The sequence below is a fragment of the Pelobates fuscus genome, chromosome 2 (assembly GCF_036172605.1).
Source record: "Pelobates fuscus isolate aPelFus1 chromosome 2, aPelFus1.pri, whole genome shotgun sequence".
In the NCBI taxonomy this organism is placed as follows: Eukaryota; Metazoa; Chordata; class Amphibia; order Anura; family Pelobatidae; genus Pelobates; species Pelobates fuscus.
In genome coordinates, this window is record NC_086318.1 from 350,173,360 (window position 1) to 350,186,552 (window position 13,193).

Below are 13,193 nucleotides of genomic sequence, written 5' to 3' on the forward strand. Positions count from 1 at the left end.
TATTTGACGTTCCCTTTCAGATGGTGTGTACTACTGATGAATTCTGGGCAACATTTTTGAGAGTATTATTTGTTTGTTTTCTTGTAGAGTTCATTGGTCTTTGCTTCCAATTTGACACCCACCGCCCCAACCAAGTCCGTGAGGTATGTTGTTCTGTTCTAATAAAATAGACTGGCTCTGTTTATCTAAATTTGTTTTTTTTGTGAATTAGTGGTAGTAGTAAAGGGGTTAATGCACATGATATTCCAAGCATTACCTGCTGTTATTACATGTCATATTGTACTAGGATTTTATCAGTGTTTGGAAAAACAGTTACATATTTCTTTATTTTTGCCTTCAGTCCAATTGCAGTGATTGCTTGGTTTTCCTAATGCTTGCTTTGGCGTGTAATCCACACCTTTTCTGGATTGTATTATTAAAGAAATCTTTAATTGTGTTTTGGGTATTTTGTTTTATTACATTTGCCAAACAAAAGCCCAACTATGTAAAGGAACCCTTTAGTCAGCAAAACAACTTTTGTTTAATGAAGCAGTTTTGACCATGCCCATGCAGTCTTACTGCTCAGTTGTCTGTCATTTCTAAGTTAAATAAACGTATGCCGCCTTAGTCACACCTCCCAGCGTGTAACAAGCACAGCCTTCATAAACACTTCCTGTAGTGAGATCTAATATTAATACTACCTTTCTTGCCTAGTCTGTTTTAATATAGAATTTCTCATTTACTAAACTGTTAAATGCATGCTAGACCTTGCAGGAGCCTCCTGTGTCTGTGTTAAAGTTCAGTTTACAAAGCAGGATATCTGGCTGAATATTACACTTTTTTTCCATGCAAGCTGTGTAAGTCACAGCCAGGGGAAGTTTGGCTAGGGCTGCATAGACAGGAAAAAAAAGTGATTTAATTCCATAATGGCAGAGATTTGAGCAGTGAGACTGCAAAGGCATGCTCTATACACAAAAAAAATGCTAAATTAAACTACTATAGTGTCCCTTTAAATGAACAGTTTGTAGTGGTGCCAGCAGTGTCTGGGCACCCTCCCCGAATGTAAGTAGCCAAACATTTGCTAGCTGTTTATCTTCTTACCTGGGAATCCCTCGTGTATCACTACCCTACCTCTTTACAGGTGGACGTTGTCTTCTCTGAGCTAAGCACAGTCTGTGCAAATCTTGACTAACAGGTTGGGAGTGATCAGCTGACCGTATCAATCATTGAGCTGCCTATGCACAGTAGGGCTTAGCTTAGAAGAGTTAATGGAAGCTTCTGGCTTTAGAGAGGCAGGGAGTAGTGCTGGGCAGACTCCAGGTAAGAAGTCAAACAATTGGCAAACGGTTTGACAACTCAAGTTGGGGGGGCACCAGGACACAACTTGAGGCATAAACACAACTGCAACCTGTAGTGGTTATGGTGTCCTAGGTGTTTTCCCCATAAAAAAGCAAAAAAAGAAACCTTTTTGGTGCAATTTGCCATACTATAAATCATGACAAATAGCACGGGAGACATTATTCTTTTAATATTTCAATAATACGAATTATGCTTTCACATTTAGTATCATTTCAACCAACGACAAAAAGAAAAAAAAACAAGTAGAATTGTATAGATACAATTAAAGGAATTTGGGGCACTAATTTTATAAATCTACCAAAGTGTAATGCCACCTTTTACACTTACAAATACAAAAATCTACACACAATTATGTGATGGTGCACGCAGTAGTTATAGTTACCAAATATTTAGATTACTGACACAGGTATCTTCCTGTAACCTAACTCCATAAAAGCACATCATAGTGCAGTAAGAATGACAGTGTCAAAACACATCACGAAAGTAACATCACTTCAGTGTTCCGTTGCCCAGGAGACATTCCCCACTCATCCTTAGTTTCCTGGTTCCTCATTCTGACATCATGACATGTAACTCTTCCATTGGTCTCCTTTTATGTTGTCAGTCTGTATGGTGCTTTAGAAGCAGGACGGTCGCATGTCAGACCAGCTCCTGAAACAATAAGGAAAAATAAGCATGAAACTGGACTTTTGGCATTTAAAACTGACCGGCAGCGGCAACCCCAATCGGGTGGAGAGTACCAGACCCAGGGTGAGGCTGGCCAAAAGGGCTCCAGTCCCCTGGGGGGTGAACCCTCACTGGCGCAATCGAGGCCTTCTCCGGCGGTGAGTGGAGCAGACGGCCGCTGCTCCACTATCCCGTCCATCGGTACCCAACCAAGGGCCAGATCCGTGAGGAAATGGCCCTGTTCCCCCCCCTCTGGACCGGGGGGGTGATCCCGGTCCTCACCCTCGAGCCCCGACCAGCCAGGACGCCGCTTCAGGACCACCCTGATCCGACACAGCATTCAAGATGGCGGAGCCCAGAGGTGATGGCGCAGAGCCTGTAACCACTACAAGGTACCCGCCAAAACCCGCAACGAGGCGCTGAAGAAGCGACACACATCAGCCCCCCCCTTCAAAGCACCCACCTTCAAGCCGGCTAAGCAAGAGACGGTACCTTAAAAGAGGACCCCAGCCTGACGGCCTCTCACATGCCCCCTACAACATGGCGACCTTAAGGCCTATACTAGGCACGGCGGCACTCACCACCACCCCTCACCATAGGCAACAACGCGAAGCAGGTCTGTACTGCCTAGTTTCCGCACCATAGGACTGGGACTGACCCCACGACAGCCTTCCTGGGCCTTGAGCCCCAGAGGTCACTCCTCAAACCGCAACCCAGCACCTGGACTGACCACACTGACCAGGAATTCCGTTACCGGCCACTTATGGAACCGGAACCGTGGGCACAAATGGTTGGCTCATACGGAGCCCAGGGCTGGCAGCGTGGCATTCGCCGGACCCACCCTTATAGCGGGACTCAGCTACACCTCCACTCAAGGCGGAGGGAGGAAAGATCACAAGCCCAGGAGACCTGACTTGCCTGACAACTTGCCGATGGGGAGCAGTTGGTCTTTCCTAACAATACCCAGTGAGGTCTTTTAACCTGCCTCTCAGATTGAACTCAGACTTCCTCTTAACAGTATGTGCCCCTCTCAAACACACATCACATCAGGATGACCCAAGTCTTAATTTTGTTTTATAGTTCTGTCATGGCGGTCTCCCTGCTTCAAGGACTTGATCTGAGAGCCTCCTGGGACATTTCAGAAATTTAACTTAAGCATATTCTGTAAGCATACTGTAAGCATTAATGCTAGTTAATGTAGCTAATGGCAGCATATATAGCAGGTTGTTACTGTCACACATAAGCCAGTAAGTAAATATAAGAACTGAACTCTCATAGTTGCTAAGATTAGCAGACTAAAAAATATACCATGATTAGGTCCTGTAACTCACTGCATAGGACCTACTTAACGTTCAGACTAAGGACTAGCAAAACCATGCATATATGTAGAGCGCCTAGACAAAGCAAACCTCATTAAACAACAACTATATAGTTACCTTAGCAGCAAAGTATATCTTGTTTAACCACAAATCTGGTTAGTTGTTTGTTATGCTACTTACAGATTATAGCCTATGCCAGAAAGCGTGGTATTAGTTTAAGAGCGAAGCTCACACTCTGTACTCAAATACCCGTTAACATTGCATTTCATAGACGATAACACAAATGACCTACTAGCAACGAGCATATGTATTAGCTACAACTATAACAAAAAAAACAAACAAAAATGTTTTCGTTAAGCGACTTCCAAAATATAAAAAATGAGGCATCGATAATTGGGAAATGTATTAAACAATGTCTTCGCTGTACGAACCCTATTGTGTAGACAATTCATGCACTTCCCTTTTTCCATTCTGTATCCTGCTTTTATGCCTTAATAAAAGCAAGATTGACAAAAAAAAAAGAAGTCACCTGTACATACACACACACACACAAATATACACATATATATGTTTAGTAGATAGGAGAGTGCGCTGGATCTTGTGTATTGTTTGTTTTATATATATATATATATATATATATATATATAAACAAAATATTCAAAGTCTGGCACTCTACCTTTAAATGGGTTTAAACGGAAAAAAGCCTCGGTGCTGCTGAGCGTAGATGTGGGTGCTGGGTACTATTGGATATATATATACATATTTCTTTGTGCATCATTGTGTGGCTTGGACTCATGTGTCCTATTTGTTCGTTCATTCTGCTCAAACTCTGCATTGTTATGGCATTCATCAGGCTTGGCGTTGGCACTTGCCACCCAGGCACTGCTGGACTTTACACTGTGTATGTACACACTCATGCTATGCCTGAATTAACTCATTAGAGGTACGCTGTTGTCTAGCGGTTGTCCAGTTGGGATCTTCACTTACGATTATTCTCATGGCACTCTCAGCAGATGGTCCAGTACAGTGACTATTAGCTGCACTACTCTCTACACGCTCCCTTACATTCACTTGCACTTACTCCTTTGATGTATATAGTATTCTTCAGGGTCACTCTCTCACATGTTCTCACTCTCTCACATGTTTTTATTAATATAGATGTTGTCTCACGTGTGACCGGTCACGTTCTTCACATACATTCATTCACTCACTCTACCCTCAGCTCATCCAGATCTTCCCACCACTCTCACTCTTTACATTCATCCTCACTCACACACTTTTCACCCTCCTGGACATATCCGGTATGATCATTCATTATATACATTCATGATATACATACATGGTACGCTGTTTCTTACAAAGCCCATTGATAGTGGGCTTCCCTATTCTATGTACACAGCACAGGTCCACATTAGTCCTTAGTCTGATCAGCATATTCATTTTCTTCATTTTCCTCTATGTTCCTTTAAATTTCGCTACTCCACATTCATTGGTTAGCCCGTTCACTAAGTGGTTTCCTTGGTTACCCAGACGCACACTCACATTCTCTTCCTAGTCGCACGTCCCGTGACGTCATCACTCACAGACGGGATCGATACTGCTTTTTTCGGCAATCACACTCTAGCGATCACACATGGCTTGGTGACACACACCTCTGCTCAGGGTAAGTGATTACTCATTAATTTGTTAGGATATATAATGTCAAGATTGTACACTTGTAAGCATCTTGATAAAGACCTGAGGGTCGAAACGTCGATTCTACTCACATTGAATAAATAATCTCAACAAGTCCTCTGGAGTGCTCTACTCACTACTTGCATGCATATATATATATATATATATATATCCAATAGTACCCAGCACACACACTCAAAACATGAAAACTGCCGGGTGCATAACAGCCATAGCCAAAAATACTATAAATTGTAATAAATGAAGGCTTGCACTCACGGTCTGTAGATAAGTTAAAACAATTCTTGTTTATTCCAATTCGTTTAAATCATGATTGCTGCCATCAACGTTTCAGCCACTCCTGTGGCTTTCATCAGGATCAATTCAGCATACAAATAATTACATATACAAACTTCTGCTTATACAGGGAGTGCAGAATTATTAGGCAAGTTGTATTTTTGAGGATTAATTTTATTATTGAACAACAACCATGTTCTCAATGAACCCAAAAAACTCATTAATATCAAAGCTGAATATTTTTGGAAGTAGTTTTTAGTTTGTTTTTAGTTATAGCTATTTTAGGGGGATATCTGTGTGTGCAGGTGACTATTACTGTGCATAATTATTAGGCAACTTAACAAAAAACAAATATATACCCATTTCAATTATTTATTTTTACCAGTGAAACCAATATAACATCTCAACATTCACAAATATACATTTCTGACATTCAAAAACATAACAAAAACAAATCAGTGACTAATATAGCCACATTTCTTTGCAAGGACACTCAAAAGCCTGCCATCCATGGATTCTGTCAGTGTTTTGATCTGTTCACCATCAACATTGCGTGCAGCAGCAACCACAGCCTCCCAGACACTGTTCAGAGAGGTGTACTGTTTTCCCTCCTTGTAAATCTCACATTTGATGATGGACCACAGGTTCTCAATGGGGTTCAGATCAGGTGAACAAGGAGGCCATGTCATTAGATTTTCTTCTTTTATACCTTTTCTTGCCAGCCACGCTGTGGAGTACTTGGACGCGTGTGATGGAGCATTATCCTGCATAAAAATCATGTTTTTCTTGAAGGATGCAGACTTCTTCCTGTACCACTGCTTGAAGAAGGTGTCTTCCAGAAACTGGCAGTAGGACTGAGAGTTGAGCTTGACTCCATCCTCAACCCGAAAAGGCCCCACAAGCTCATCTTTGATGATACCAGCCCAAACCAGTACTCCACCTCCACCTTGCTGGCGTCTGAGTCGCACTGGAGCTCTCTGCCCTTTACCAATCCAGCCACGGGCCCATCCATCTGGCCCATCAAGACTCACTCTCATTTCATCAGTCCATAAAACCTTAGAAAAATCAGTCTTGAGATATTTCTTGGCCCAGTCTTGACGTTTCAGCTTGTGTGTCGTGTTCAGTGGTGGTCGTCTTTCAGCCTTTCTTACCTTGGCCATGTCTCTGAGTATTGCACACCTTGTGCTTTTGGGCACTCCAGTGATGTTGCAGCTCTGAATTATGGCCAAACTGGTGGCAAGTGGCATCTTGGCAGCTGCACGCTTGACTTTTCTCAGTTCATGGGCAGTTATTTTGCGCCTTGGTTTCTCCACACGCTTCTTGCGACCCTGTTGACTATTTTGAATGAAACGCTTGATTGTTCGATGATCACGCTTCAGAAGCTTTGCAATTTTAAGAGTGCTGCATCCCTCTGCAAGATATCTCACTATTTTTGACTTTTCTGAGCCTGTCAAGTCCTTCTTTTGACCCATTTTGCCAAAGGAAAGGAAGTTGCCTAATAATTATGCACACCTGATATAGGGTGTTGATGTCATTAGACCACACCCCTTCTCATTACAGAGATGCACATCACCTAATATGCTTAATTGGCAGTAGGCTTTCGAGCCTATACAGCTTGGAGTAAGACAACATGCATAAAGAGGATGATGTGGTCAAAATACTCATTTGCCTAATAATTCTGCACTCCCTGTATATAGCTAAACAGACTCATCAATAAAATTAACAATGCTTACCACCTGTGTCTTCAAGCGTCCGGCGTCTATCCCATTCATGTGCGCATGTGCGAACACGCCGAAACCGGAAGTGGCGTGTTCGCGACAACAACCCGTTGCCAGGGTTACCCGCAATGTAAACAAGCTCCCCGGCAACGGAGTAGTGCTACACAACGCCAGGGCGCCTACACGGTAGATCTATCAGGACCATAAAAACATACACAATATATAAACTTATCCATTCATGTACCAGCACAGTTTTCAAGGCTCACTAGCCTAATAATACTAAGGGTATAAAGGGGGAAGGCTCATACTTAGCTTTACTAAACGATCCCATTGGTCCTCTCAATGAAGTATCACGATCACATATCAAACCTACTGTGGATAATAAAACCTAACAAGTACATACATTGGTACAATTCAGATGACAAATAACACTCAGGGAACAAACATATATATCAAAGTGATTCCTGTGTATATTAAAGTGAAACTTAATGCTATTATATACATTAAAGTGCTATCTGCAATTTTAAGTGTATTACTATGCGCTAAAGTGCCTGTTATGTTCTATAAAGTGGTACTAAATGCTGTTATGTACATTAAAGTGCTTACAGTGATCTATTATGTACAATAAAGTGCTATCTATAACTTTCTGAAAATACCCATTCTCTAAAGTGCCTCTTATCATTCTTTAAAGTGATACTTATTGCATTTATATACATTAAAGTGCTGTCAGTGATTAATAAAGTGAAACTATGTGCATTTATGTGCTATCTGCAAATCAGTCCTGGTGTGAACTCATGTGGTTGAAACATTCAATGAGGATCCTAATGTGGCCTTAAAGTGATACCTGTTGCTCTTATGTACATTAAAGTGTTATCCGCTACTATGCACATGAAGAACTTGAGGGGACCCCACCACTATGGTACAAGCTAGAATAGAGGAAATATTGAACATGGGAGTAAGAGCCAACTATATAGACCTAAATCTGTATGCATACCTCACTCAAAAGTCTCCAAGGACTCCGGTTATGTATACAATACCCAAAATACACAAGGACCAAACCGCACCACCGGGAAGACCGATAGTATCGGCGGTGGGTGGAGTCCTTGAACCTCTAGGGAAGTGGTTAGACGCACAGTTTAAGGAGACAGTTTTGAATCTACATACGTGCATAAAGGACACCCCCTCACTCTTGGAGTCTTTGCGGCAGCTTCACATAGATGTACAAGATCCTGTCTTGATAACTATGGATGTGAGTAGCCTCTATACCATCATCCCTCATGATGATGGTATAGAGGCAATGAGACAAGTCCTGTGTGCTTCATCTGTATACAGAGGTCCACCGATCGAGTACACTTTGGAGTTATTGGAAGCGGTACTGAAGAATAATTACTTCAGGTTTGAACAACAGTGGTTTATGCAGATCTCAGGAACCTCGATGGGTGCACCTATGGCGCCTATGTATGCGAATTCATATATGTATATATTTGAGGAGGAGCATATACTGAAACCGTATCGACATAACATCATAAGATATTTTCGCTTCATTGACGATGTGCTGATACTATGGAGTGGCACTATTGAACAAGCTCAGCAGATGGTTGAATCCATTAACAAGTTACCTACACCTGTACGGATGACGGCGGATATCAGCACAGAAAAAGTTCATTTTTTGGATGTGGAACTCACCATAATAAACCACAAAGTTGAATTTAGTTTGTACTCCAAACCTACGGACCGGAACACAATCTTACATTACATTAGTGCACATCCGAGAAACTTGAAAAATTCCATTCCCCAAGCACAATTTCTTAGGGTCATGAGAAACAATTCGAGAGATGATGTCAGACAACGACAATTGGTTCAAATGAGAAATAAATTTCTGGAACGTGGATATGGCAGTAGAGTCTTAGATTTAGCATTGGAAAAAGCACAAGAAAAAGCGACCAAGCCACAGGACTCCTGTAAAAGACTAGCATTGGTCTTCCCTATAACGTTCCATAACCAAGCTCAGAGGGTATCCAATATCGTTAAAAAGAATTGGAATATGTTGGCAATTGAGGATGCGTTACCCTGTGAATTTAGGGAGCCCCCAAGAATTTGTTTCCGCAGGAACAGAAACCTGAAGGACATGCTAATAAAAACAGACCCTGTAGAAAGTTATACCAAACCTCAGAAGGTGCAAGTGCGAGGAAGTGTGCGCTGCCTAGGATGCGTGACGTGTGGCCATATGGTGCCAGCACGCACATTTATGCATCCACACAGGAACAAGACCTACAGGATAAGATACACAATTACTTGCAAGTCTACGTTCATTATATACAAATTATCATGCCCCTGCGGCCTGTGCTATGTCGGCAAAACAGAAACCCAACTTTGTGAACGGATCAGAGGACATAGGTCCAATATCAGAACGGCCTTTAGGGATGGAGCCACAGATAAACCTGTGGCCAAATATTTTTTGGAAAATAGACATTCCTTGGCTACTTTAAAGTTTGTGGCAATTGACCATATCCCCCTACCAAGAAGAGGCGGTAATAGGGGAAATATGTTGATACGCAAGGAAGCATTTTGGATTTACGAACTGGACACAGTTGCACCGAGGGGCTTAAATGAGCAGTTATCATATGCCCCATTTATTTGAATAAGGTTACAGTTGTTTGGAATTCTCTTGAGTAAGGCTATGTTTTAATAAGTAGGATTATCCACAGTAGCGGCACAGTATAGGGACCTGTTCATGCAACCTATTCTGTGCAGCATGATGCAACAAGGGGGGTTCAACTAAATTAACACATGTCTTTCTAGAAATCCATCTAAGGAATAATTTGGGCTATTGAATATCACTATTAAGCAAGGTATAGGAGAACCCCTTGGGCGAGTATGTTTTCCTGGCACTATAGTGGTCCTTTAACAGCACCTTATACACAAATATATCAGTCACATATACTGAGTCTGTTGAAACAGTAATCATACATAGCCTACTTCTGCTTTATACAGTGACTCTATGCCTGTAACCACATTGAGATTATATGAGTGAGATAAATTGAGGCTGTGTTGTAACAGGACTTCATGCACCTACTATACCACTCACATATACTGAGGTTGTGACTCGCAATCCACACATAGAACCAGTATTAGATTAACCCCTTAAGGACCAAACTTCTGGAATAAAAGGGAATCATGACATGTCACACATGGCATGTGTCCTTAAGGGGTTAAACTCATAGAGGATGTGTCCTATATCATTCACATATATTGCGTTTCCACTAATACATCAAGCATATAGTGAACAGATACACTGAAGCAATGTCTTCACCCCAACTTAAGAGCATGTAGAGGACATGTACTGAGACTGTGTTTTCTCCAGATCAACTCATACATATACAATATAGTGGATACATATACTGAGGCTGTATCTTCATAGTAATTCATACACAGAGCATATAGTGAATACCTATACTGAGGCAGCGTCCTCATTGTAACTCATACATAGCGCCTATAGTGGGTACATATACTGAGGCTGTGTCTCCATAATAACTCATACATAGAGCCTATAGTGGATACATATACTGCGGTAGCGTCCTCATTGTAACTCATACATAGGGCCTATAGTGGATACATATACTGAGGCGGTGTCCTCATAGCAACTCATACATAGAGCATATAGCAGGTATATACACTAAGGCTGTGTCCCCATAGTAACTCATACATATATCATATAGTGGATACGTATACTGAGGCGATGTCCTCACAGTAACTCATACATATATCATATAGTGGATACTTATACTGAGGCGATGTCTTTACAGTAACTCTTACATAAAGCATATAGTGGATACATATACTGAGGCTGTGTCATCATAGTAACTCCTACATAGAGCATATAGTGGGTACATATACTGAGTCCGTGTCCTCATAGTAACTCCTACACAGAGCATATAGTGGGTACATATACTGAGGCTGTGTCCTCATAGTAACTCCTACATAGAGCATATAGTGGATACATATACTGAGGCCGTGTCCTCATAGTAACTCCTACACAGAGCATATAGTGGGTACATATACTGAGGTTGTGTCCTCATAGTAACTCCTACACAGAGCATATAGTGGATACATATACTGAGACTGTGTCCTCATAGTAACTCCTACACAGAGCATATAGTGGGTACATATACTGAGGCCGTGTCCTCATAGTAACTCCTACACAGAGCATATAGTGGATACATATACTGAGGTTGTGTCCTCATAGTAACTCCTACACAGAGCATATAGTGGATACCTATACTGAGGCCGTGTCCTCATAGTAACTCCTACACAGAGCATATAGTGGGTACATATACTGAGGCCGTGTCCTCATAGTAACTCCTACACAGAGCATATAGTGGGTACATATACTGAGGTTGTGTCCTCATAGTAACTCCTACACAGAGCATATAGTGGATACATATACTGAGACTGTGTCCTCATAGTAACTCCTACACAGAGCATATAGTGGGTACATATACTGAGGCCGTGTCCTCATAGTAACTCCTACACAGAGCATATAGTGGATACATATACTGAGACTGTGTCCTCATAGTAACTCCTACACAGAGCATATAGTGGGTACATATACTGAGGCTGTGTCCTCATAGTAAATCCTACACAGAGCATATAGTGGATACATATACTGAGGCCGTGTCCTCATAGTAACTCCTACACAGAGCATATAGTGGGTACATATACTGAGGCCGTGTCCTCATAGTAACTCCTACACAGAGCATATAGTGGATACATATACTGAGGCCGTGTCCTCATAGTAACTCCTACACAGAGCATATAGTGGATACATATACTGAGGTTGTGTCCTCATAGTAACTCCTACACAGAGCATATAGTGGATACATATACTGAGACTGTGTCCTCATAGTAACTCCTACACAGAGCATATAGTGGGTACATATACTGAGGCCGTGTCCTCATAGTAACTCCTACACAGAGCATATAGTGGATACATATACTGAGGTTGTGTCCTCATAGTAACTCCTACACAGAGCATATAGTGGGTACATATACTGAGGCTGTGTCCTCATAGTAACTCCTACATAGAGCATATAGTGGATACATATACTGAGGCCGTGTCCTCATAGTAACTCCTACACAGAGCATATAGTGGGTACATATACTGAGGTTGTGTCCTCATAGTAACTCCTACACAGAGCATATAGTGGATACATATACTGAGACTGTGTCCTCATAGTAACTCCTACACAGAGCATATAGTGGATACATATACTGAGGTTGTGTCCTCATAGTAACTCCTACACAGAGCATATAGTGGGTACATATACTGAGGCTGTGTCCTCATAGTAACTCCTACATAGAGCATATAGTGGATACATATACTGAGGCCGTGTCCTCATAGTAACTCCTACACAGAGCATATAGTGGGTACATATACTGAGGTTGTGTCCTCATAGTAACTCCTACACAGAGCATATAGTGGATACATATACTGAGACTGTGTCCTCATAATAACTCCTACACAGAGCATATAGTGGGTACATATACTGAGGCCGTGTCCTCATAGTAACTCCTACACAGAGCATATAGAGGATACATATACTGAGGTTGTGTCCTCATAGTAACTCCTACACAGAGCATATAGTGGATACCTATACTGAGGCCGTGTCCTCATAGTAACTCCTACACAGAGCATATAGTGGGTACATATACTGAGGCCGTGTCCTCATAGTAACTCCTACACAGAGCATATAGTGGATACATATACTGAGGTTGTGTCCTCATAGTAACTCCTACACAGAGCATATAGTGGATACATATACTGAGACTGTGTCCTCATAGTAACTCCTACACAGAGCATATAGTGGGTACATATACTGAGGCCGTGTCCTCATAGTAACTCCTACACAGAGCATATAGTGGATACATATACTGAGGTTGTGTCCTCATAGTAACTCCTACACAGAGCATATAGTGGATACCTATACTGAGGCCGTGTCCTCATAGTAACTCCTACACAGAGCATATAGTGGGTACATATACTGAGGCCGTGTCCTCATAGTAACTCCTACACAGAGCATATAGTGGGTACATATACTGAGGCTGTGTCCTCATAGTAACTCCTACACAGTGCATATAGTGGGTACATATACTGTGGCCGTGTCCTCTTAGTAACTCCTACACA

At 41.8% G+C, this 13,193-nt stretch overlaps 1 protein-coding gene across 2 annotated transcripts in view; it reads left to right on the forward strand.

Moving 5' to 3' along the window:
- Nucleotides 1–13,193, forward strand: part of LOC134585871 (interferon-induced, double-stranded RNA-activated protein kinase-like) — a 92,203-nt gene that overhangs the window by 42,710 nt on the left and 36,300 nt on the right. For both annotated transcript variants that reach the window (XM_063441354.1, XM_063441355.1), the window contains one exon: nucleotides 88–143. In XM_063441354.1, the coding sequence (XP_063297424.1) occupies nucleotides 88–143 (56 nt within the window). The remainder of the gene's footprint in view (nucleotides 1–87; nucleotides 144–13,193) is intronic.